A 26680-nucleotide genomic window follows, 5' to 3' on the forward strand; every position below is an offset into this window, starting at 1 on the left:
AGCTCCTGGAATGTGGCTCACCACCTGCCCAATCTCCGCCCCGAAGACCAGGGGATCAGGAGGTTAGCGCACCGCCTCGTCCTCTCGGAGCCACTCTGGGCGCTGTCAGAAAGTAATTACAGCACAGGAATGAGGAGGGCAACGCGGTCTGATTATGATGAAAATTAAACACCCAGAACATTCAGGCGGATTCCAAATTGCCCTGTCCTTGTCGCCCCAATGTCACAGCAAGGGCTGCCGTGTATCACTGTGAAGCGGGAGGTGGCTAGAGGCAGAGAGAAAGAGAACTTTCCAGAAAGACTGACTAGCCAGCTGGAGGAGGAGGATGGGAGGGGTGGGCAGAGAGATGGGAGGTGCAGCTAGGGGCAGGGTTTGAATCTGGCTCTGCTGTGTACCAGCTGCAAGTTGCCTCGCCTCTCTGTGCCTCAGTCTCCTCATCTGTGAAATGGGAATAGCAGGTGTGGTAGGCAGCCTCCACAATAGCTCTCGAGGGCCCCCACTTCCCGCGAACCACACCCTGTGTAGCCCCTCCCACACTGGCAGCACTGGTCTGTGTGACCAATAGGATACAGCACCACAATGGCGTGTCACTTTTAGATTAGGTCACGGAAGACTCCATCTCAACCTCTGTGTGTTGACCCCGGGCCCCCAATCCACTCCTCTATCTTAGATCATTTGCTCTGGAGGAAGCCAGCTGGTTGCCATGTGGTGAAGACACTCAAGCAACACTATGGAGAGGCTGGCTGGTCAAGGAGCTGCCGTGTTGAGTGAACCCCGGGCTGGCGGCAGGTGGCTACAGCCCCAGCTGACACCTGGATTAGAACTGCTGAGCTAGAACCTTCCAGACCGGCCACTCCCAGGTTCCTGACTCACACACCCTGTGACATAATACACATTTGTGTCTTTAGCGGCTCAATGTCAGGATGATTTGTTATGCAGGAATGGATAAATACACCTCGAGGGTCGTTGTGAATATTTAGGGATTTGGTGCAATGTAAGGACTCAGCTTGGAGCCTGCCGGACGGTCAAGAGCTCAGGAAAGGCTGCTGAATAGATTGTAGCCTGATGAAGCTATCGACCCCTTCTCAAAAAAAAGATTTAAAGTCCATCACATGAAACACACAGGATTACAAAGGAAACCATTATACTGCGATGCAGTTCAACGCACAGACCTCCAGGGGTGTTGGAGGACAAAAGGGTCCTGACTTGACAACATTTGCCACCTGCTTTGGTCTGTTAGCCAGGCTGGTTGGATATGTGTCCAGTGTCCCCACAGGGGAGCAATATGTTTCTGGGTTCTTTGAACCAGGAGGATTAGAGAGAAGGTACAACTTTGTCACTGTCATTACCAACCTGAAGCCTGCCCCTCCCACCTTCACGCCACCCAGCGGCTCTGCGGGCCGGGTGCCCAAGCTTACATGTGCTGAGATGCGTTGGGGAAGAGGCCTGAGTACTGGGGGGCGGAGTCTTCTGGGCCGTGGGGGGCCGCGTGGCTGATGACCATCAGGACTGGCCTGTGTGGGTACATCTTCTTGGACGTGCGGAAGAAGCTCACGCTGTCATTGGTGATGAGGTCCGTCAGGTAGTCCTGGGGGGTCGGGGAGAGACAGGAGAACTTGTGAGGAGCTGGGGCACAGCAGTGACTCAGACAGACCATCCCTGCCCTCCTGGAGCCGATCGGCAATAAAAGAGGAAGGAAAACATGGAATGTCGAATGGTGCTAATGGAGAAAAATAAGCAGAGGGAGTTAGGGAGGATCGGGGAAAAGATGCAATTTGTCATTCATTCATCACAGATACTAAAATAATCTTAGTTCACACTTTTGAGTGCTTATGCTATGCCAGGAACAGTTCTGTGTCTACTTATATCAGTTCATTTAATTCTTATATGACTGGAGAAAGTAGGTGTGATGAGAATTTTTGTTTTCCAGAACAAGAGATTAAGGCATAGGGAAGTTAAGTGAATTGCCTATTGTCACACAGCTGGTAAGTGTCACAGCCAGGCCTCCTGAGTCTTGGTTCCTAAACTTGAAGGCTTCCCAAGGCTCCAGAAATACCTTCGAACAGGGTGGTGACAGCCCTATATTCCCAGAGTGCTGTGCCGGGGACAAGGGCAGCCGGACATGTGAACACAGAATTCAGATAGTGACCATGTGTGACAGATGAAGGAAATAAACTGTGACAAAGGAGCCGGGACATAGTTAGGCTGGGGCAGTCAGGGAGGGCCTCTTTGAGGAGGTGATATTTGGGCTGAGTCCTGAGTGATGAGGAGCCGGGCACAGGAAGATCTTTATCAATGGAGTCCACCCTCAGCTGCCTGCTAAAATTCCTTGGGGGAGCTTTGCTCATGTGTGAGCCTACTCTCCCAGAGATGCTGGTTTAATTGGTGTGTGGCCTTCCCCAGGCACTGGGCTTTTCATTTTTTAAATTTAATTTTATTCTTTTAAAGATTTTATTCATTTGTTTGAGAGAGAGAGAGAGAGAGAGAGAGAGAGAGAGAGAGAGAGGGCACGCACATGGGCAGGAGGGAGCAGCAGAAGGAGAGGGAGAAGCAGGCTCCTTGCTGAGCAGGGAGCCTGACATGGGGCTCGATTCCAGGACCCTGGGATCATGACCTGAGCTGCCTTCAGCTTAACCATCTGCCACCCAGGCGCCTGGCATTGGGCTTTTTAAAAGCTCCCAGGGGTTCCAGTGTGCAGCCAGGACTGAGAATCACTGGTCTAGAGGAAGCGTTCCAGGCAGAGGAAAGGACAAATGCAGGGACTCTGAGGCAGGAAAGGAGCATGTGTGTGTTTGAGGGATGTCAGCGGGAAGTAACAGCACAAACAGGTGCAAGCAGGGGATGTCGGAAAGGTGAGACCCGCTTAGACAACGGGCAGGTGAGGGAGGAGCTGGGGGAAAAGGAATCAACGGAAGTTGAAGGCTTTAAAAGCTCAGCTAAGAAGCTGAGATCTGCCTAAACTCTTCTTGAACTTGCTAAAAGCTTTTCGTTGCTAATCTCTCGAGAAGGTAAGGAGTTCCTGAAATCTACCTTCTGCTCCGTGGGAAGCAGCTCTGTCCAAAATGATCCCTTCCAAAATGCGATATTATTTTAGAGAAGAAAAAGTCAAGAAGTGGCTACAGCTTCTACCCTGAAGTGAACTGCATGACAGGTACAACAGGACGACAGGCGTGCCCGTGCTTCTAAGACACCTTCAGGGACACCTGTGCACTGTACCAGATGCACGAGGATGGCCACTGCAGTGGTGTTTAGGATTTTCCTTTTAAAATACCTTATTTATTTATTTGAGAGAGTGAGAGAGAGAGAGCGTGTGAGTGCAAGCAAGTTCATGCACAAGCAGGGGGAGCAGCAGGTGGAGGGAGAGGGAGAAGCAGGCTCCCCGCTGAGCAAGGAGCCCAATGAGGGACTTGATCCGAGGACCTGAGATCATGCCCTGAGCTGAAGGCAGACGCTTCACCAACTGAACCACCCAGGCAGGCCTGCAGTTTTTTACAAAGCAAAAATGTATCACGGTGACCAGCAACAGGAACGTGATTAATGAATTTACGCTGCTTTCAAACTACGCAGTGCTGTGCAGACATTACTGGGAAGCAGATCTGTAGTTGCTGAGGTGGGAAGTTGTACTGAGGTTATGCTGCTATGGGAAAGAGCGAGCTCCTTTCAAACCAGGAAGGTCCCGTCTTTCTGTGGGGAGGGAGGGAGGGCGGGAGGCAGGGTGGAGAGGAGAAGCCAAACCCCTAACTTCATATGCTTTTGAGCACCAAGGAAGAATCTGGAAGGACAGATATCAGAGTGCTAGCTGGGGTCTGGGATAAAGGGAGAGAAGGGGAGAAAATCACTTGCTACTCTGTATTATTTTCCTGGAATACTTTTTATGACTAATTTTGGGCAGTGTTAAAAACAAGGTTTTATATGGGGGTTCTGCAGAACCTATTACATAAAAAACCATTACATGTCACTTGACTCAAAGAGCTTCTGCTGCCCTTGTGAAGCATGACCTGAAGGGGGCAGGGAAGGTTCTTAAAATGACAGAGACAACTGTGGAAGTGACTGAGAGCCCAGAACACCTGCTGCCCCCCGCCGGTGGGGAACGGGGCGGAGGCCTCCCGCCCTCTGGAATAAACCCATCTTCACTGCCTGGCTTTGGAACTATATGCTTGCTTGGCTGTGATTAAAGATGCTTTTTAAAAAAGCCACCATAAACAGCCATTTGCAGAGAAGACATACGATGCAATGATACAGTATCCAAAAAGAACAAACCTGCGAGGTTTGTCCCCTGCACATGGACAAACCTCGCAGACCTGACCCCGAGTGAGGAAAGCAGGCTGTAGGAGGACATGCATGACACGCCATTTAGATACAGGTGAGAACCACACCGGACGGCACACCTTGTTCGAGGGATCTGCATGTGGAATAACAGAATGAAGGCATCCGTGGCAATTGGCAGGGGACTGGCTAGCTCCCTGGGAGGGGGCAGGCCAGGCAGGGGACCCCAGAGGGTGACTCGGGGGCTCCTCTAGCCGGTGCTATCACGTGTTCAGAAGCGTGTGTGGCGTGATTACCGTGCCTGCCTCTCAAGGCTGGCAGGAGGGTTTCAAGTGCTACGAGATGTGAAGCTCTCGACAGGGTACGCTGCACGTCGCCAGCTCTTGAGAAGTCAGCTAGCACTGGCTGTCTTGGTGGTGTGGCACGTTTTCCGCATATCTGAGAGCCACCCACCCTTCTGGGTCCTCCTCAAAGCCATTCCTACGCTGGCATAGCCTTTGCCAACCTCCGCTGGTCGCAACGGGGCGTCTGCTGTGACATGTGGCATGCTGCACACCCACTCCCCCCAACCATCCATGTGGATTGGGACCCTGCCCTTACTCCAGGGGCGGGCAGTGAGCCCCAGGCTGACCAATGGGGACATGCTGTCTCTCTGGCCACGGCACTTGAGTCAGGTCCAGGCATCAGAGTGGGGGTGGGGGGGCCTCGGCCAGGGTGGTGGAGTGGCATTGTCATGTGGGAGCAGATTCGATAGACAGGATGTGTGCACTGGCTGCACATGGGGGAAGAGGGGTGGTCACCCCCACCCCCACCCCCCTTGCGCCCTGCCACCTGGTTTCTGGTTTGGGTGAAGGCTACAGAGATGGGGTTCTGGGAGAAAGAGGAGTCAGGGTGAAGGCAGGAGTGCTAAGTCCAGTTCTGGACAAGTTGAGCTGGGTGCCTGGGGTCAGCCATGAAGGAGTCAGGGAAGTGCGTTGTTAACAGGAAGCACTGGTGAGAGTGGAGGGGAACAAGCAGGCTAAAAGGTGAATTTTCTAGAACCTGGAGATCAGCTAATAGATAATGAGGAACTCACCTCTCTGCCCCCTTCAGCCCTACGCCAGGCCTATTCCCACTCCCTAGGTGAGGTGCTAGACTTTCCCCTGGTGAACCCCCGACCACGCCTGTGCAGGTGAGTGGCGATGCCAGGTTCTGGGGACTTCCCCCCTAACTGGAGCTGAGCAGCCACAGCTGTGTCCCGCCTTCCCTCTCCGTCGTGACCTCCAACTGACTGTGATCAGTAAACCAAGAAGGGGTGGTGCCTGGGTGGCTCAGTCGGTTAAGCTTCTGCTTTCAGCTTGGGTCATGATCCTGGAGTCCTGGGATCCATCCCTGATCCCTGCTCAGCTGGGAGCCTGCTTCTCCCTTTCTCTGCATGACTCTCTCCCTGCTTTGTTCTGTCAAATAAATAAATAAAATCTTAAAAAGAAAAAACCAAACAAACCAACCAAGAAGAACCCAGAGCATCTGTGGGGATTGCTAATCTGCGGCTCTGGGCAAAAGCATCTCTTCTCCAACTAGTTATTTAGCTGAAGAAGCATGTGGGTGTGGGGCCGCTCCTGGGGAGCTTGGCGACAGGACAGCCTGGCCTGTCTCATGCCCTGCCTCGCTCTTCAGGCTTGGCCTTTGCCACCATTTCTCATTTATGTGCTCACTTAACAAATACTTGTTGGGTGCCTGTTCCCAGGGCACCCGGCTTCCTGTTAAGGGCTCGGATTGTGGTCACAGGTCCATGTCCCCATGGTGATCAGAGTCCTGAGCAGGGTATGGACAAGCATTCTCATTAGCAGTAACAAGGCAGGGGACCGGGGAGGGCCAGGAGGTTTTCACTCACTCAGAATTACCTCTGGCTGCTGGGGGTAGGGACAGAGCCTGTAAGGACAAGAGACGGGACCATGGCTGACATGATGGGTAGCTCCTCTTCTTGCCTGGACCTGGGTGCCTGGAGAGACGTGTCCCATGGGTGCCTCCTGGGAGATCCTCACACTTCTGCCCCATGGAAGCTGGTGGTTCTACCTCTTGTCTGATAAGCCAGCTCACCCCAAATCTCTCAGGGCATCTCCCCAACATGGAGTCTCCTGGCTCCCAGGACTAGTTAAATTTTCTGCTTGGGAAGCCCACATGAGCTGCTTTAGGGCTGTGCCTTGAGAACGATGGCTTCACTCCTGAGGCCTGGTTTGAGGGCAGGGAGGGGGGCAGCCCTCGAGCCCACTCTTGATATTCTCTTCCCTTGGAAGTCACTCTGTAACAAGAGGGTCTCCTTTTCTGAGCCGCTGGCTTCCCAGGCAGCAGGTCTAACTTTTATTCTGAATCATCACACTGACCCTGCACCCGTGGAGGCTTCTACAGCAGTTCATGTTCAAGAGAGATTCTCATCGCTTTAAGGAGCAATCATATTTCATGAGACTGAGGGCTCTGGAGTCGGAAACTCTGGGTTTGCACCCCAGCTTTTCCACCGGCTATCTGTGGGCCAACCACTCAGCTTTCTGCACCTCGGTCTCTGCATCTAAAAAATGGGCCTGGTAACAAACAGTCCCTTCTTCAGATGGTGGTGCGAGCATCTGACGAGTGAAGAAAGCACTTGGCAAGGAGCCCGACACTGAGAAAACCCACAATGAACACTGGCTCTTATTATTGTCATATGTTTGCTCAACGGACCTTCACGACAACTCTGGGAAGTAGACGCTGTGCCCATTTCACAGATGGGGAAACAGATCACAAAACTAACAAGCAATGCACTCGCAGCTAGACCTCAAACCTTTGTTTTTTTTGCCTGCTCTGTCACTTTTCCCCCCAGAAACAAGATTAATAATGAGTAGATGGTGGTTCACACTAAGCACCAACAAACCTTGTCTGTAGAGGGTCAGCTAGGAAATGTGAGGCTCTGCAGCCAGATGTCTCTGTTGCAACTACTGCTCACGGTCTCTGTACGGGAAAGCAGCCACCATGGAAATGAATGGCCATGTCTGTGCTGCTAAAACTGGAGGCCCCGCTAAATTGTAAATTTCATGTCATTTTTTCACCTGTCACGAAAGCTGTTCTTTTTTTTTTTTTTTTTTTTTTAACTAGTTAAAAAATGTAAAAACCATTCCTAAGCTCAAAGTTTCAACAAAAACCCTTGGCAGGCAGGTCAGGCAGGTCTTGGCCCACGGGCCCTAGTTCAGAGAATGGATTTGGAAGCCAGATGGCCCAGGGTTTGAATCCTGCTTTACCGCCTACTAGCTGTGTGGTCTCATTCCTCAGCCTCTGTGTGCCTCAGTTTCCTTAGGTGCTGGTAAGAGTAAGAGCATATACCATGTAGGCTATGGTGAGAAATGCACGGGTTAATTCAGGTAGAATGATCCCAACAGACCTGCAGCATGTTACATCTCGGTAAGTGCTACTCGTTACTCCTTAAGAATCACACACCTGTGTTTTCCATGTGACGATGAAAACAGTAGAAGCAAATGTGCTTTACTTTCATTACTCCTCACCCCTGCTTCTGCTCTTGGCCCCCTTTGTCCTTTACCAGGAAGTATTTTCTCGGCTGCATTGTTACACGTGTTGTAGTACTGCTTTATGCATCTTTTTTTATTTTTTAAGATTTTATTTATTTATTCATGAGAGATACACAGACAGGCAGAGACACAGGCAGAAGAAGAAGCAGGCCCCATGCAGGGAGCCCGATGCAGGACTTGATTCCAGGACCCTGGGATCACAACCTGAGCCAAAGGCAGACACTCAACCACTGAGCCACCCAGGTGCCCTTTATGTGTGTTTTTTACATTGATCAGATCACATGGTGCATGTTCATTCAGTCACTCAACAAACACAGCAGTGAACACAAAGAACCCACACTCCTGCCTTCATGGGTCCGTATTCTTTTTTTTTAATATCATTTTTTTTTAAAGTTTATCCATTTATGATAGACATAGAGAGAGAAAGGCAGGGACACAGGCAGAGGGAGAGGCAGGCTGCATGCCGGGAGCCCGACGTGGGACTCGATCCCAGAGCTCCAGGATCGTGTCCTGGGCCAAAGGCAGGTGCCAAACCTCTGAGCCACCCAGGGATCCTCATGGGTCTGTATTCTAACGTGAGGAGACAGACATTAATAAGCGAACCTGGTTACACACTGGTGTGGTGCGTCAGCGGTGACCAGCTGAGGGGGTGAGGAGGAGAGTTGAGGTGGGGATGCCCTTGACACATCGTGTTCTAGGAAGGTGACATCTGAACAGGGGTCTGGAGGAGCTCTCTCTGCAACCTGCTCTTGCCATCAGTCCTAAGTCCAAAGCCCTTTTGATGGCTTTACATCAAAATGAGCCCCCGTGTCTTTTTCTAGAACCCTCCAGGGTAGGGATCCTTTGTGGTCATTTAATAGTTTCCTGTATTGGTGGCCTTCATCGATTTCTTTCAATTAACAAGCAAAGCTGCTATCAACAGCTGAGCCAGGTCCCCTTCCGCAGATGAGGGAGGCTTCTCTAGAACAGAGAAGCACAGATGCCGGATTGAGGGGTGGTCACGTTCACGTTTACAGAGACCACCATCTCTCAGGGCCTTCCCAGCACCTGGGCCTCCTCCAGGACCCAAGCCTAGCCGTTCCTATCTCCCTTGCACCGCCAGTCCCGGCTTCTCCAGCCTGCTCTGGCTTTCCGCCCGGGTGCTACATCATTCCTCTCTCGTCATTGCTGCCTCTCTGTCCACCTCGCCATCAGGACGCTTTCCAGGGCATCTGGCCTTGAGATTAGTGACTCAGGACAGCCCTCAGAGGGCCTTTTGAGGGGAACTAGGGAAGGACCATCCCTTCTTCTCCAGCTGGGCCTGCTGGGGAAGCCACTGAGGCCAGCAGCAACCCCCAGTAGAGGCATCTCCCTCCTCAGAGTGCTGGAGCACCGCTCCCTCGGACACCTGGGCCCCCACTGCCTGCTGCCCACCGCAGGTCTCAGCCCTGGCCCCGAGCCAGCTCGGGCTCCCAGGGGGCCCCCAGCCCTCTGTTCCCAGGCCTCCACTCCCAGGGGGCCCGGGAATCTTCTCCCGGGGCTCCTCTCATTCACAGTGGGGATGCATCTGTGGCAGGAAACAGGGTGAAAGAGCAGCGGCTGCATGTCCCGTCCTTAGCCCCAAAGGGACTCTGGTGTCCCTGGGTAACTTGATTACAGGGCTGCTCTGAGACTGGGCGTGGACGTGGTGACGAATCTTAACAAGGCCCGAGTGGGTGTTCTAGGTTTTGGAGGATTAGCCTGTGCTGAGTCTGGGAGGGGAGTAGCAGCCTGTTCAGCTCCAAGACACTACAGTTTGTGTTGTTAGCTTATAAATCCAACCAGGGCTCTGGAATTCACTTGCCAGGGAGCAGATTGGGGCCTGGTCTGTGCAGAGTGGGACCTGCCCCTGTCTGACCCAGAGCAGGGCCCAGAGTGGGACCCAGAGCGGGACCCAGAGTGGGGCAGAGGGCACTGCCCATGTGATGTCATGTGTGGCTTCTGCCTCAGGGGCCTGAACTGGGCAGACTCTGTGAGGCGGCACATCACAGGTCATCCCCTGTCAAAGGTGGGAGGGATGCCGGATATGCTGGTGTTTCCAGAAGTGGAGTGGGATAGGGATAGTGGAGGAGGGAGGGAGGAAGGGGGGAGGGAGGGGAGGAAGGAAGGGGAAGGAGGGAGGGGAGAGGGGAGGGAGGGAGGGCCAGAGGGAGGGAGGGGGAGAGGAGGGAGAGAGGCTGTAAATGGCACTGAAGAGAAGAAAACCAAGCTTAGAGGAGAAACCACCCCCTAAAGATTTTGTCTGAGCCCCTGGATCCAGCCACATCTGATGCCGTTACTACTGGACCAGTTAAATCAACTGACAGGTTTCCTCTTTAGTCGAGCCATTCTGAGATGGGTTTCTGTTCACAAGCAACCAAGAGAGGCCAGTCTGATTCAAGAAAGGTTATGTCCTGTAGTTTAGGGCACTCGGGGAAGGATTCATGAAAGAGAAGATGGATAAGACTTGATCCAGTTCAGGGCAGGAGAGCACTAGTAAAGATCTGGAGATGGTTGTAATAAGCAACAAGGCTGGTCTGGTTGAACTGGCTAATACTGGGGATGCTGAAATAGGAGACGGGGCTGACGTGTCCATGTGTTTGTGCGTGCACACACCTGTGCTCCTACACCGTGGTGTGGCCTTCCGGCTTTAATCATGTGCCATCACTTCACAGTTAATAACACACCTCCACATCCCAGACTGCATGCACCTGGGTCTGTTTTTGTTCATCCTTGGACAGCAGCACCTGGCACAGTGCCTGGCACATAGCAGGCTCTCCATAAAGAGTTGTTCATGAGTAATGTAACCAGATCCAGCTAGTCCACTCACGCATGCGATTGCTGGGAGGGCTAGAAACACCACACATAACAAAACTCCCAGCCCCGCTGCTTGGACCACCATAGGTGCTTGGTAAGTAGATGTGCACATTATTAGGTAAGCGGTGGCATGCCTATTTTCCAGATTTGGGAATTGAGCCTCTCAGGAGTAGGGAGCATAAGCAAGAGCACATAATATGTGTCAAGGTGGGGCTCTGAACCCCAGTCCTCTGACCCCAAGAGAGAATCCAGCGTCCAGTCCCTGGAGGGCAGCAGGCAGCTGGCAGCGGGCAGCACACCAGGTAGGCCGACAAGGCTGTACATCCATGGGTGAGGTTGGGTCTGGCCGTCAGGCACACTTGATTCATGCAGGATGTTAGAAAAGTCTGAGTGACTTGCCAATATTTAAAAATCAGGAGGTGGGAGGTGGGCGGGGGGTGGGGGTGACTGGGTGACGGGCACTGAGGGGGGCACTTGATGGGATGAGCACTGGGTGTTATGCTATATGTTGGCAAATTGAACACCAATAAAAAATAAATTTATTAAAAAAATAAAAAAAATCAGGAGGTTTCACAGGAAAACATGCACAAATTTGTAGCTTCTGGTGAAAAATCAGAAAACCTGGCCATTTTGGGCCCCCTTTCCACATGGGACTGAGAGGCCTGATCACCCCCTCCTACACAGATACATGCTCCATAGTCCCCACTATTCTCGACTGTCCCCTCTTGCTCCCAGCTCGCTATCCTGTGTATGTGACTACCTGGCCCCTGGTGATATCTGCCCGGGGCAGGGGGGGGTGGGGTGGGGGAGGGACCTTGTGCAGCAATTCAGAGAGAGATGAACTAGGGAGGAGTCATCATTCTAAGCCAGAGAGCCCTGGGTATGACAGGTGCCAGGCCCAGGGCTAGTGGCAGTGACAGTGCAGAAGAGAGAGGGAAGGGAAGAATGGGGAAAGAACTGATCCAGAAAGCTATGGGGGATGCAAAGGCTGCTTTGAAGATTTAGTTGGGACAGGAATATTTGTTGGTCTCCAGGTTTTTTTTAATAGACAGTTTAGATGAGACATCACTGTCAATCTCTCCTCCTTCGTCCTCCTTCCCTCCCCATAAGCCAGGAATCAAGAAACTATAGCCCCTTGGCCAAACCAGGCCCACTGCCTGTTTTTATAAATAAAGTTTTATTGGAACTAGTCAAGCTTATTTGTTTCTACATTACCTGCGGTGGCTTGTACACTATAATAGCAGACTTACGTAGTTGCAACAGAGACTGTATGGCTTATAAAGCCTAAAATATTTAGTACAGGGCCCTCTGTAGAGGAAAGTTTGCTGTCCTGATCTGAACTCCTGTGTATTGAGTATTGCTATGTAGAAGAGGCTCTTCTGATGCTCTACGTGTATTAACTTACGTGATCATCAAAAACCTTTCTAATAAAACCACAATGAAATACCACTATACCCCAGTAAAACAGCCCAATAAAAAAGACAATACCAGTGTTAATGGGGAATGTGAAGGAACTGGAACATTGGAACATTCCTGGCTGGGGATGTAAACTGGTTCAACCATGCAATGTATCCTGTGTCCCAGCAATTCTATTCCCAGGTGTGTAACCAAAAGGAAAAAGTATGTAGGTCTACACAAAGCCACGTGTAAGGATGTTCACAGCAGCCTGATTCTTAACAGGGCCAAACTGGAGACAACGAAAATGTCCATCAGGTGTTGAACGGATTCCTACTTGCCATCTATATAACAGAATGCTACACAACAAGGAAGGGGACACTGCTGACTTGGGCAGACACAGGGATGGCTCTCACAGGTGTCAGGCTGAGTGAATAAAGCTCGACCCAAAAGAGCACACACAACATGATCCAGGCAAAACCAATCCATGGTGATGGAAGTTGGAATACAGGTTACCTCGGGAGTGGGGGTTTTGACTGCATAGGTGTATAAGGGAGCCTTCTGGGGGCTGGAAATCCTTGTATCTTGACCTGGGTGGCATACCCATATATGGAAGTTCCCTGAGCTGTCCACTTAAGATCTGTGCACTCTATCTTATATAAAACAAATTAGCAGGACTAGAAAAACCATGACATGGGGCACCTGGGTGGCTCAGTGGTCGAGCATCTGCCCTTGGCTCAGGTTGTGATCCCAGGGTCCTGGGATCGAGTCTCACATCAAGCTCCCTGCATGGAGCTTGCTTCTCCCTCTGCCTGTGTTTCTGCCTCTCTGTGTCTCTCATGAATAAATAAATAAAATATTAAAAAAAAAAGAAAAGCCATGACATGGAAAACAAACAAGTTGAGGCTTAATCACATAATGGAATGCTACACAAGAGTGAAGGATCTACAGCCCCAGGTGACAACATGGATGTGAAGCAAAAGGAGCCGGACACAGAATTCGTGTGTCATGCTGCAAGTCTGAGCCATGGCTGTCCCTATGGGAGGGTGTTTGGTGGAAGGAGGGGCTTTGGGGGCAGGCAGTGAAACTGTGCTTCTTGACCAAGCACACTAGCAGGTGCTGGTGACATTTGCCTGTTCGGCTGGTGAAAATTCACTGAACTGGACTGTTCTCGCACTTTCTGTGAGAATATTCTGTTTCAGCATATTGTGAACAATGCTCTCAGAAACAGAGACTATTATTTGAGAGATGAAAATAGGAAGAAGATGCACGTAGCTGGCTTGAGATCACTCATTTAGATCAGTGTCACCATCCGAAGCCAAGTAGTTAAGCTCCTTTGTCACGCTCCTAACTGCCTCCCTACCCCCCAGCCGGCGACAGGCAGCACTTACCTTGGAGTAGTCAAAGCCGTGCTTCTCCTTCACCCCGTTCCGACAGAGTGTGTAGTTATAAAAACGAGAGTTTTTAAGGAGGCCGACCCACTCCTTCCAGCCAGGCGGCACATAGGAGCCATTGTATTCGTTAAGATACTTCCCGAAGAAAGCTGGAGGGGGAGAAGGATCATGAGGCCACGTGAGAAAGCAGAGAGCAAAAGTCTCCTGTCACCCGACCACCACTGTGGTGTCCCCAAGGCTTGGAAACAGGGCTACCCTCTGAGCCATGGAGTCCTTTGAAAAGACCCCCGACCTGCTTCTCAAAATTTTTTTTAAAGATTTATTTATTCATGAGAGACAGAGAGAGAGAAAAAGAGAGAGAGAGAGAGATCCTGGGTCTCCAGGATCACGCCCGGGGCCAAAGGCAGCGCTAAACCACTGAGCCACCCGGGCTGCCCTCAAATGTTTTTATGTGCATAAAATACATTGGATCTCAGAGAAAATAAATCATTTTGACGTATAGTTATCTTAAACATTGAAAGAACTTGTCTCTGTAGTAACATGACCCTTTAAAAAAGATAGTACCCTGCGAAGAGTAGTAATTTCAAAGCAATGGTAAATGAAAATATTTTATTTTGGGGTATCTGCCACACTGCCATGGAATATCACAGTATCGGTGATTTCTCCAGATGACAAAATTACAGCTTCTCTTGTGCTATGGTCCATGGCCTCCCTTCATAATCGAAGCCACGGCTAAGTTACGACGCAGGTGCGTAAAAATAAGAACGCGATTCTTTCCCATTCTTTCCGACGGACCCCTTGAACTCTACTACACGGTGACCGGAGTGCCTAACATCAGAACACGAGCGATACCAAATGTTGCTGGGGACGTGGAGCAACTGGGACTTTACACCCAGCCAGGGGTCGTGCAGCCTGGTCCCTCGCCCGTGGGAGGCTGACCAGCAGTGTCTGCTGAACTTGGACACCCTCATGCCTTCCGACGGGCGATCTGAACCCTGGGTATTTACTCAGCAGTGAGGCATCCATTCATTCACCAGGCACGAGCAGGACGTGCTCAGGGTAGCTCTGCTCGTGATAGCAAATAACTAGAAACACGCCAGCTGTCCATCAACCAAAGCAGGGGTTGGCTCCGCTGCTGGGTACTTGTGTAGCGGAATACCACGCCCGGACAAGAAAGAATGGACCGGTGTCATGTTCAAGAACACAGATGCATCTCGGCCACCTAATCACGTTAAGAGAGAGAAACCAGATATGAAAGCATGCTGTATGGTCTCACTTCTACGATGTTCAGAAAGAGGCAAAACAGATCTCTGGTGCTGGAGAACAAGCAGTGGTTACCGAGGGCCATGGGTGTGCTTCTCGGGGGACGGCCTTGCCCTATTTCCTGCCGGAAGCACCCACGAAACCCCACTGGCCTGGACGTTCACGAGCAGTGAGCGTCTCCACATGCACGTTTCACGCCAGCAACAGAGCTTATGTAAAGATCACCCTGATTCATCGCGAAGGGGATCTACTCCCAAACTATGTGGGTGAAGAGGCAACATGCAAGATCTTCTTTATGATGCTTTCTCGTTCTTTTCCTTTCCCACCAAGCAAGTGTGATCTTTAATAATGACCACCTATAGGACCATTTTTAAGAAATGGAAAAATCTGTGAGCGTTTTCCCAGAGACGGAGGCCCCGTGCTGGCTCTCTGCTTCGGATGAGGACCCTGGGGCTCTGAGACCCACAGGAGCTGGTGCTGAGCGCGAGAAGGCGAGAGTTCCAGATGGGTGAAGGGAGTGAGAGAGATCTCGCCAGCAGAGGGCTTAGCACCGGGCCTGGCAAACTGTGAGCGTTCAGTGGGCGCCAGTTCAGGGCCCAAGATGAGAGGAGACAGGGGAGCTGAACATCCGTAGGAGGAGGAGTGGACTGAGCCTGGGCTCTGCTGCCAGTGGAGGATGAGACGGGTTCCTCTATCTGGAACCTTCGAGAAAGCATGGGGAGCTGCCTTCAGCTTCTTGCTCCCAGAGAAGAGAGGCCTGAGCTGGGAGAGCGAGGATGCAGCAGGAGCTCTCCATGGGGAAGGGGAGGGGGTGGTTCCTGGAGGCCTGGCAGGTGGCTGGCACCGACTGGGAGCTGGAAGCCTCTTTAGGACCTAAGCAGCCTTTCCCGAATCCCTGTGCCATGGGGCAAGGGGAAGCATGTCCATCCAGTCCTCTCCTTGCAGCTGAGGAAACACCTCCCAGAAGGATCTGGGCACCAGAGGAGGTGAAAATAGGAAGGGAGAGCCCTGAGCAGCTTCGGGGTAAGGCCCAGGGTGGGGCCTCCCTTTGCGTGTGAGGGCAAAGCAAAACCAGAAAGATCCCTGGCATTCTGGGGATGAGGGATGGGGGGAGTGGCTGCCCCGGCTCTGAGTCTCTGGGGACATCCAATATTTAGGTGCTGGGTGCCTGCTGGGTGCCTGCTCACACAGCGGCCACAGGTCCCCGGCTGGGTCCGAGGACTGAGGTGTGGGCTGGAGTCAGGGGCTGCGGTGTCCCAGCACCTGGCCAGAGGGAGCCCTGATTCTTCCCCCAGGAACATGGTCAGACACTGTTGCATCCGCCCCCTGGAAACAGTGATGCCCAACCAGGGGCGGTTTTGCCCCTCAGGGGACACTTGGCAATGTCTGCAGACTGGCTTCTGGTTTTGTCACAGACTGGGGTGGGACGTGCTGCCAGCATCCAGGGGGTGGGGGCCAGAGATGCTGCTAAACATCCTACAAGGCTCAGGACCACCCGCAGCAGAGAATCATCATCCCATGTAGAATGTCAGGAGTCTGCAGGTGAGAAGCCCTGGTACTGCACGTTCCTCCCTAAAAGAACCGCACAGGGAGGACTAGAAAGGCCCCTCGAGGTCAAGTCCAGTGCAGAAGATAAGATCTACTAAACATCAATGACCTTATTCCTTACGCTTGGTGCGTCTTCCCATAGTAAGGAGCTCTACTCTGGAAGCACGTCGGGCCTCTCTCCACTCTCTCCTGCTCCCCCTCCTTGGAGAAGAATGACAAAGGACAGGGGTCAGCAAACATTTCCTGCGGAGGCCCAGACAGTAAATGCCGTAGGCTTTGTGGGCCAGATGGTCTCTACTGCAAGTACTCAGGAGTTGTAGAAAACAGTCACAGATAATAAATACGTGGGCATGGCTCTGTTCCAATAAAACTTTATTTACAAAAAGAGACGGAGGGCCAGGTGAGTAAAACAACTGGGAGGAAAATATTAAGGGAATAATAAATCATTGTGCCCATGCGTGGTAAAAATCGGGATGGGGTAACACTGCCTTGGGCATGTGTGGATTCATGTATCAACAACTATTTATTATGCCCCGATGGTATACCAGGCAATGGCAACACAGCAGTGAATGAGGCCACCGGGGTCTCTGCCCTCATGAGGTGGACATTCCAGTGGAGGACCGTGGCAAGTAAGGGTGGTGGTGTTGGCAAAAACAGTGACAAAGGAAATAAAGGATAGCATTGCAACAAAGTGGCCAGAGGTGGACCCCTGGAGGCGTCACTGGGTTGAGTGATCAGGGAAGGCTGCTGAGCAGTGATGAGAATGAGTCAAAGGAACGGGAATACAAGAGAAACTGCTCCAGACAGAGGGAATAGCATGTGCAAAGGTCCTGAGGTAGGGATAAGCTTGGGGGCCTTTGAGAACCAAAGGAGGCCAGTGAGGGAGGAAGGTGTTAGAGGATAGAGGGATGAGATCATGAGGAGAAGCAACAAGAGGCATGGCAGGGAACCTTAAAAGGGTCCGCACATCCCCTGAAATATTATACATTAGCTTTTGCATTTTCCTGGAGTCAGGACACATTCTGAAAGTACCCCAAGACCACAAGTAATTTCAGAAGCACAGAACTTCCCTCAGTTTGCAGAGGGCATACAAGAGCCAGGGGGAAAGGTGCTCTGAATTCCCTGCTGGGAAAATTGGGTTCTCTCCCAGGTCCCTCAAATCCAGCTTGTGAGCCTATGGTTTGTCCCTGAAGATCTGGGGCAAGGTCCCTCCCGATGACTGTGCCAGTCGGAATGCTAAAGAGTTTTGCTCTCGGCCTGGCCGGTGGGATAACTCTTTCTTGTGGGGTGGGATGTGGGGCACCTCGGGAACCCCACCCCTGCCCATTATCACCCAATGCCACGGGTGTCAGAATGTCTGTGGTGATTTCCTCTGCTGGAATCCTCTCTTTCACATCTCTCTCCAACCCCCAACCCTTAAAAAAAAATCCCAAAAGAGTTTATTATTCAGGCTTCACAAGACCCCAGAAAACAGGGCTTCAGTCAAAGGCTTTTAGTGCCAAATTAGATTTTGCTCTCATTTGATTAGATTTCCCCAAGGCAGTTTTTAAAATGGTTATTCCGGCACCAGTTGAGGTGGGAGAAGCAAATTAGTGTGGGCCCTGGGGCTCCGGGGCTGGGAGATACAGCCAGGAGAATGAGCCGGAATTAAAATCAAGATTAAAAATACAGCCCATGTCATGGCTGGGGCCCAGGGTCGCTGAGCTTTCGCGCCCGGGACGCGGTGAAAGGAAGAGTAGCAACCCCAGGGCTGGTGCGAGGGTAGAGCAATTTGGCAGGCAGATTAAGAGGAATTAAATGCCAGGCCAGGAAAGGCCACTGATAATGTGCCAGCTGACGCTGCCCGTGGGGAGCAGGCTGGCATCAACTGAAAGGACCGAGCGCTCACTGCCTCCCGTGTGCCAGGGACAGGGGGGATATTTACACCTGGTGCTGGAGACTTCTGTTAACCTGCTACCTCCTTCCCGACTGCGGTCCTTTGGGTACCACCACTTCCTGACTTAAGTACACATGGGCCGATCTCCGGACTCTGGGGCTGCAGGCATCATCTCAGCTGGACCAATCGGCGCACTACGTGCCCCTGGCTACCCTCGTTGGTTCAAGGGCAGGCATGTGACCCAAACTGGGCCAATGAGAGCGAGCCCTGGGATTTTTAGGGAGCTACTGGAAAAGAGAAGTTCTCCCAGTGGGCTTAAAGGTGATGGGATTCAAACTTGAAGCTGCTGGCAGCCATCTGGTCACCATAAGGGGAGTCTGTTTGAACACGCAGTAGCATGGAACAAAGCAGCCATGAAGGGGGTGGGGAAAGAGGGAGGGAGGAAGGAAAGAGAGATGAATAGAGAAAGAGAGATACTGTCCCAGATACTAGTTTGAGTCCCTGGGTCCACTCCTACCTGAAGCCACCTCTCATGCTAGCATTTTCAGTCCCCTTAGTGATTCCTAATCTGAGGACATTGGGCAATGGGGATATTTTTGATTGTCACAGCTGAGTGGGAAGGTAGCAGTGGCATCTAGTGGATAGAGGCTACGGATGTGAGTAAACATCCTATAATGCATAGGACAACCCCCCGGCCCCTACCACCGCCTCACCGGACAAAGAATCATCTGGTTCCAAATGTCAGTTGTGCCAAGGTTGAGAAAGTCTGAGTTACATAACCCAATAAATCCATCACTCCACTTTTGGTTGTTGCTATTTACGTAATTTCATGTGAGTTGAACTCTTGTGCTTGCAATGAAAAGACCCAAAGAAAAGAAGATGAGATGCTTAGCGGAGAGCAGGGTTTGGCAGACCAACTCTGAGCTGCCACCTGTTTTTGCAAATACTTTCATTGGAACCAAGCCACACCCACTTGCTTATGTATCGTTATGGCTGCATGCACGCTACAATGGCAGCCTGGAGTTGTTGCGACAGAGACCATGTGGCTCTGAGTCCAAAATATTTACTATCTGGCCCTTTGCAGGAAGGGTTTTCCAACCCTTGGCGTTATGAGGAAAATTCCTTGTGTGGGGTGAGGGATCCCTCAGGGATTTGAAACAGGGCTGGGTTACACCTGGAGGAAGAAGCGCCAGTTATGCAGAAGTAGACTCTGAAACGGGCCACAGCAGCCAGGGGGCTCCGCCGTGCAAAGGAGTGACCCAATGCTGGCCCAGCAATGACAAACAAGAACAGAACAGGTGACTGGCCACAGGTAGTCTTTGCTTTGAATGGTCTCAATACGCACAAATGTTAGTTTCTACAGTTCAGCTGAAGACTACCAGTCTCCCACAATGTGGTTCCGGTGTAGCTACCACGGTACATGAACTGTAATTGCACAAAGTACAAATTTTGCTACTGGTTCTCCAGTCCACCCATCACTGTGTAAATAACAGATGCATAGAAGGATCAGTGTGGCCTGCCATGTCACTTCTTGCAAAATCTATTGGTGACCATCCCTGTGCATCTGTTACTCAGTTCACGCACAGACAACAAGGCTTGTGGCTGGGTTGCCTCCTTGTCTCCTGATGATAATCTACAAGACAGGATACAGAAGTGGGTTGTTGAGGGGAGAACCAGCCAACGGAGATGAAAGTGCAACAAGAAATGAAAAGCTAGCTGGAGTGGAAAGTCAAGAGGAAGGTAGGAGTCAGAGAGGAGATGAAGTTGACCGTGGCGACGTCGACACACACACTGCAGGAAGCTCTTGATTTACAGCCAGACGGCTTGATCGCCGATAATAAATGAAGAATTGTGATTATGACAGAAAAGATGAAGATGTCCCAGAGCAGGTGATGCTGGCAAAAACACCCCACATGAAAGGGGCTCTTGGAGATATGCTGCAGCACTGAATGCTGTGTGTCCTTGGGGAACTAGTTTAATCTCTCCTGATGCCTCAGTTTCTCCACTTACAAAAAGGAGATGATGACAGTATCTAACTCGTGCGTTGCTCTGAGAATAGACATAAGTGGGCACACCTCGTCTTGTCACGCTTCGCTCTCCTGAGCTTCCCAGACATTGCATGTTTTACAAACTGAAGGATCGTGGAGCCCTATGTCCAGTGAGTCTACTGGTGCCCATTTTCCAATAGCACTTGCTCACTTTGTGTCTCTGTGTCATGTTTTGGTAATTCTTGCCATATTTCAAGCCTCTCCATTATTATTATATTTGTTACAGTGATCTGTGATCAGTGATTATGACTCACCAGAAGCTCAGAGGATGGTTAGCATTTTTTTTTTAGAAATAAAGTGTTTTTAAATTAAGGTATGTGCATTGCTTTTTTAGACATAATGCTCTTGCACACTTAAGAGACCACAAGATTATGCAAACATAACTTTAATATGCACTGGGGAGCCAAAAAATTCATTTGACTAGCTTTATTGCAGTATTTGCCTTATGGTGGTGGTCTGGAGCTGAACCTGCGGTATCTCTGGGATATGCCTGTACTGCTTCCACCCGGCACATGACACGTGCCCGCTAAGTGATGGTTCCATTATGACCAATGGGTCCCCCTTCCCAGCCACTTCTTGCTCCACGGATACCTCATTTAATAGACTTCCTACAGAGTCAGATGTCAAAGGATGCCTGGGTGGCTCAGCGGTTGAGCGTCTGCCTTCGGCCCAGGGCATGATCCTAGGGTCCCGGGATCGAGTCCCACATCGGGCTCCCTGCATGGAGCCTGCTTCTCTCTCTGCCTATGTCTCTGCCTCTCTCTCTCTGTGTCTCTCATGAATAAATAAATAAAATCTTAAGGAAAAATTTGAGTCAGAGACAGATGTCAAAATCCACCCTCCAACTTTAAGAGGCTGGTTAACCCCCAAGTCCTTTTGAATCCCCTCCCCCCGTCCCGGTCCTGCAGGCCCAGGCAGGCAGCTCTTTGATGCGAAGCTCCGTGCACCTGTTCCCCTCCTGGCTGTCTCCTCCATTTGTCTGAGTAAAGTGCTGCTGGGGAGCCATTCAGAGTCTGATGAGAGGACCAGACCCTTCTGTTATCTCTCCCAGCCCTGAATCTAACTGAAATTGCCTCATAATAATCGCATTTGTGGTCTATAAAAGCTGGGTCTTGCAGTGACTGGAGACTCAGATTAGCCGGTAATAAATCTGACGCAGGAGGGCAGATGGAGGCATCATCTTAGATACAAGGGAGATGGAGGGTGTCCACAACTGGAAGCTAACAGGAATCCTGGGGCCACCTCCCTGTGCTGGGGAGCTGGTCTAGCCGGGATGGGGGCCGGTGTGGTCCTGAACATCAGGGCAGCCACCAGTTACTCCTCTGGGTCATGCAGGAGGCGATACAGGGGAACAGCCAAGAGTGCCTCTCTGTGGCCAGATTCTCCTGGTCTGTCACCTCCCGATCGTGGAAACCCCGGCAAGTGACTTCACTCCTCTGTGCCTCGGTGGGCGGCAATCACTGTGAGCCGCTGCCTGCTGTCATGTGGAGGGAAGGAACCGACCGGTGTAAGGAACGTGAAATAGTACCTGGCACGTCCTCAGTGCCAAGCCAGTGGCAACCTGGGAGACTTCCACCCGCTGCCCATGGGGAACCTTCTCAACCCCCCATCATGGGCCATCTGGATGGAACTAGCAGCAGGGCTGTTTTAAGGGCACTGGCATCTCTCAACACACATTTATCCCACACCATCTCCACCCACATCCTACATTAGCGATAATGGATAAATAACTAAGAGTCGAAATATTCCAGAGTTGACTGGTTGAATCATGCTACGTTTTTTTATTTGCATTCACATATAAATAGTTCACTAAATATTTATTCAGTTTTATTTGGCAGTTTCCACCAAATGTTTTGGAGCCAACAGAGCCACACGTGCATGAACACACACACACACACACCCTCTCTCTCTCTTTCCTTCAGGTAACCCCTGAGAAGCCACAGCCTCTGCACTCCTGGTTCTTCCCAAATACAAAAGCCCCAACTGTCAACCAAGGTGCCCCTTCTCACCTAAGGGGTGAGTGTATGGCTGAGCTTGGCCAATCAGAATCTACCCTGGGACTTTGAGTTTTGAATACTGAGCTAGGAGACTCAAAGGCAGAAAAGCTGTTGGAGTTTTGTAAGATCCCTAACATTGTTCAAATGTTGCAACCTGGGAGCACCTGCGTGGCTCAGTCGGTTCTGACTCTTGGTTTTGGCTCAGGTTGTGATCTCACGGGTCATGAGATGGAGCCCTGCGTCAGGCTTTGCACTTGCAGGGAATCTGCTTGAAGACTGTCTCCCTCTGCCTCTCCCCCCACTTGCACACATGCACTCTCTCTCTCTCAAATAAATAATCTTTTTAAAAATTGTAAAAAAATATACATATATAAATAAATAAAATAGCTCTGCATCCTGAATCCACAGATCTAGTGTTTAGGAATCCAAATAAACAAGGCAAGACCATCAGGTGACAAAGTCTCAAAAGTGACAGAAACGTGTCTTGCTTCTTCATCCTCATTTCCTTGCTTGTGGTGGAAATGGCCTTCCCTGATCTTGCTGACTCCCCTCTAGCCTTCCCATAACCCAGTCACCCCCAAACAGCCAGGAGGACCCTTCTGAACCCAAGACCGTTCCTACCACCCCCCCTTCAGTGACCTGTCCACCTGTCCTGCTCCCTCTGCCCACGCCTCCCACCACTCACCCCTCTGCTTACTCTGTCCTGGCCACTCCAGGCCCCCATTCCTTAAAACATGCCCAACTCACTGCCACCTCAGGGCATTTGCACCTGCTCTTCCCTCCCACCTCACACATGGGCCTTCTCCCTCTCCCATGGACTGGCTCCTTCTCGCTGTGATGTCTCAGATCAGATGGTACCTCCTCTGAGGAGCTTTCCCTGATTGCCTTATTTCAAGGCCCCTGTCCCTCTGCACCAGGCTGTTTGTCTCCTCTGTGGCCTCAGCACTCTTTAAATCACCTGTGGGTGTGTTTGCTTTCTTGTGTATCATCATCTCCCCACGCAGGGGCCTTTTCTGGGTGCTATGGTGCGTGCCCAGGACCTGGCCTGGAGCAGGTACACAGTCACAGCTGCTGACAGGGTGGCCGGGGCAATGGCTGTGGGGGAGACGCATAGGCTACGCAGTGCAAAGCTGCCCCTCGCCAGTGTTTTAAGCCTCTCTCCCTCCCTGGGAGGGTAGGAGGACTGGAGACGCAGCAACTCGATGTTTTATTGAGAGACTTCTAGGACAGTGCCTGTCTGCAGACGGGAATGCTGGCTGTTGGGGGGGGGGGGCAAGGAAGGTGGCAGAGATGTCAACCCAGAGCCTGTGTGCAAAGTACACCTAACATGTGTCAGGCCAACTGGGGTGGGTACTCCCCAGGGGACACTGGGGCCATGTCTGGAGACATTTTTGGTTGTCCCAACCAGCAGAGAGGGTGCTATTGGCATCTAGTGGGTGGAGACTAGGGATGTGCTAACTGCCCTACAGTGCACAGGGTGGCCCTCACCAGGGAGGAGGCTCCTACTCTCCGGTGGCAGTGGTGCCTGGGTTGAGAACCCCAGCAATGCAGAGGGGGTGCGGGTGGCTCTGAAGGGCTTGGTTTCCAGAGTCAGAGGGCCAGGCTTTGAGCCCTGTCTCCTCGGGCACGTGAGCGGGCTCCCTAAGCCTCAGTGACACCATCTATAAAATGGGAACAACAACAAATGAGATCATGTCTGGCACAGAGTAAGCACTCCAAAAAAAGGAGCTCTGAGAGTTCTCAAAATATAACCTGCTTCCTTTTTCAGGTGGTGGCGGTGCGGGGGTGAAAACACAGGTTCCCAGAGACATGAAAATGGGCTCTAGAAACCAGCAGCGATGCCGCCTTGGAAAATGCCAAGGCCCCTCCGAGACTCCAGTGACGAGCTCAGGGAAGGACGTTGATACTGCACAGAGGGGTCAGCTGGGCACGACACACATCCATTAGCAACGATGGCCTGGGCTGCGGGAAGGGGCCAATGACAATAAACAACATTTGCCAGAGCAATTCGGAAAGGTCAGTGAAAAATGAGGTAGAAGCCTCTGGAAAGTCCATCTTTCCTGGAAGAAACCACTCCATTTCACAAGCCAGGATTTTGGGAAAACAAAAAGGGGTGTTTGCTTTTCATGACACCTTCTAAATTCTAGTTGTCTGTGTGCCTCTTTCCCACGTTTTGTCATTGTTAGGTATTGTTTGTGTGGTCACAAACTCCCTATTTTCCTTCAGGTCAATTTGTCCAGTGCCAAACAGGCATTTCGAGCAGGGCTCTGGCTCTGTCCCCAAACCCGCTTCTCTCCCAGCGTTCCGGTCAATGCCGGATGGTCAGGCCACACACCTGGGAGCTCCTTGTCCCCGCTCACTGCCACTGACCGTCTATCACGGTGGTTCTCCCTTCAGGAGGGACTCAGGACTGAGCACTTCCCACACGTCACTGTGACCGGCTTGGTCCCAGCCACCCCCGTCTCTCACCTGGACCCTGCTGGAGCCCCCTTCTTGCCCCCTGCCCCACCCGGTCTTGTGCTGCAGTAGCCAAAGCCATCTGCTAAACCACAGATCCCATCAAGTCACAGTTCTGCTCAAAACCCTTCAATGGTGGGACGCCTGGGTGGCTCAGTGGTTGAGCATCTGCCTTCGGCTCAAGTGGTGATCCCGGGGTCCTGGGATCGAGTCCTGCATCAGGCTCCCTGCTCAGTGGGGAGCCTGCCTCTCTCTCTCTGTGTCTCTCATGAATAAATAAACAAAATCTTAAATAGCAAAAAACAAACAAAAAACGAACCCTTCAATGGGTGTCACATTCAAACTAAATTCCAGAGTCCTTGGCATGGCCCGCAAGGTCCCACGGGATCCCTCTTCTGCCCCTTCCCTGACCTCGGCTCCCTCTCTTTGCCTCTGTCTGTTCCCCTCCACCTACAGTGGCCTCTTGCTGTTCTCCAGGCCTAAAGCTCATTTGTGCCTCAGGGCCTTGGCTCTTGCTATTCCCTCTGAAGGATCCACTTCCTCGGACACCTGCATGGATTTCTTCCTCATCTTGTCCAGGCATTTGCTCAAATATTACCTTACTGGGTTACATCCCTAACCATCCTGTTAAAATGTTCTCTCCCTAGGCTGGTGCTCCTTCTTCTCCTCATGTCGTTTCTCAACGGTATTTCTCACCCCCTAATTTATTTTTCTTTGGGGTTTTATCACCTGCCTGCCCAACTAGAACATCAGCTCCTTGGGGTCAGGGCTTTCTGCATTCCTTATTCCCGCCTGTGTCCCTAGACGTAGAACAGAGCTTGGGAAGCAGTAAGGCTTCAACAGACATTTGTGGCACAAATGAGCGAATGACTGAAGCTCCGAACACCCAGGTTCTGGGAAGCCTGTGGGCATCACGTCTCATTGAGGGAAGAGCAGATTCTCGTAGCCCACTGCACAGGGTACATCATCTCTGAGTGGAGAAGCAGGGAGAATAGTTTCATTATTGTCTTTCTATTTGATTTCGTGGCATCTGCTTGATTGAATCTGGATCTACTTAATCCACACAGGGCCTGGCTTCACTGTGGGGTGCTCTGCAGAAGCGAAGAAGGCCCCGAGGCCAGTGTCAGGCGACAGCACTTGTTCTTAAACATTCTGGTACCAAAATCCTTTTATTATTATTTTTTAAATATATTTTTTTTAAATTTGAGAGACAGAGTGAGCAAGAGAGGAGGAGCAGCAGAGGGAGAGAGGGAAGCAGACTCCGTGCTGAGTGTGGAGCCCAACATGGGACTTGATTGCAGGACCCGGGATCATGACCTCAGCCGAAGGCAGACGCTTCACTGACTGAACCACCCAGGTGCCTCCCAAAGTCCCTTTAGACTCTTAACTCTTGAGAAGCCCCAATAGATTCATTTATGTTGATTTGATCTAGTGATAGCTAACATGTCAGAAAACTGGGACATTTAAAATACATTAATTCATTTAAAAATAGTAATAACAAACCAACTTGTTACTGCATATTTTTAAGAATAAAATGTAAGTATATTTTCCCCAAAACAAAATAAAATCAGTGAGAAGAGCTGTACTGTTTTGCAAGTTTGCCAATCTCTCTAATGTCCAGTTTAATATAGGACAGCTGAATTCACATATCCACCCCTGCATTCAGCCTGTTGCGATATATTGTTTTGGTTAGGTCTTGAAAAATCCAGCCTTCCATGGATACGCGCAAAGAAAGGAAAGGAGTATTTTAATGCTCCTTTGAGATAACTGTGGGTATGTTACACAACCTCAGGAAACACTGTACTCTTGAAACAAATAAGGGCGAAGGGCAAATCCTGTCTCAGTTTTATCATGAAAGTAGTTCCAGGTCCAGGGCTCCAGGCTCACACTTGGAGAACCGCTGGATTGGAGGCTAATGATGTTCCCCAACAACCCAACGAGACAGACATGCTTTTTGTCCCCATTTTACAGGGACAAAAACTGAGGCATCGAGAGGTGTAGTCGCTTTGCGCCCAGCATCCCACAGTGGCTGGTGAGTGGCATAGCTGAGATGCTAACCCAAGGGCCGTCTCCACTGGCCACCCTG

At 51.1% G+C, this 26680-nt stretch overlaps 1 protein-coding gene across 6 annotated transcripts in view; it reads right to left on the reverse strand.

Moving 5' to 3' along the window:
- The window catches only part of SULF2 (sulfatase 2), a 118793-nt gene that overhangs the window by 26351 nt on the left and 65762 nt on the right, over positions 1 to 26680 (reverse strand). For all 6 annotated transcript variants that reach the window (XM_025470344.3, XM_049100666.1, XM_025470347.3 and 3 more), the window contains exons 4-5: positions 13403 to 13554; positions 1419 to 1588 (exon numbers count right to left, since the gene is read on the reverse strand). In XM_025470344.3, coding sequence (XP_025326129.1) covers positions 1419 to 1588; positions 13403 to 13554 — 322 coding nt within the window. The remainder of the gene's footprint in view (positions 1 to 1418; positions 1589 to 13402; positions 13555 to 26680) is intronic.

Source organism: Canis lupus, chromosome 24, assembly GCF_003254725.2.
Source record: "Canis lupus dingo isolate Sandy chromosome 24, ASM325472v2, whole genome shotgun sequence".
Taxonomy (NCBI): Eukaryota; Metazoa; Chordata; class Mammalia; order Carnivora; family Canidae; genus Canis; species Canis lupus.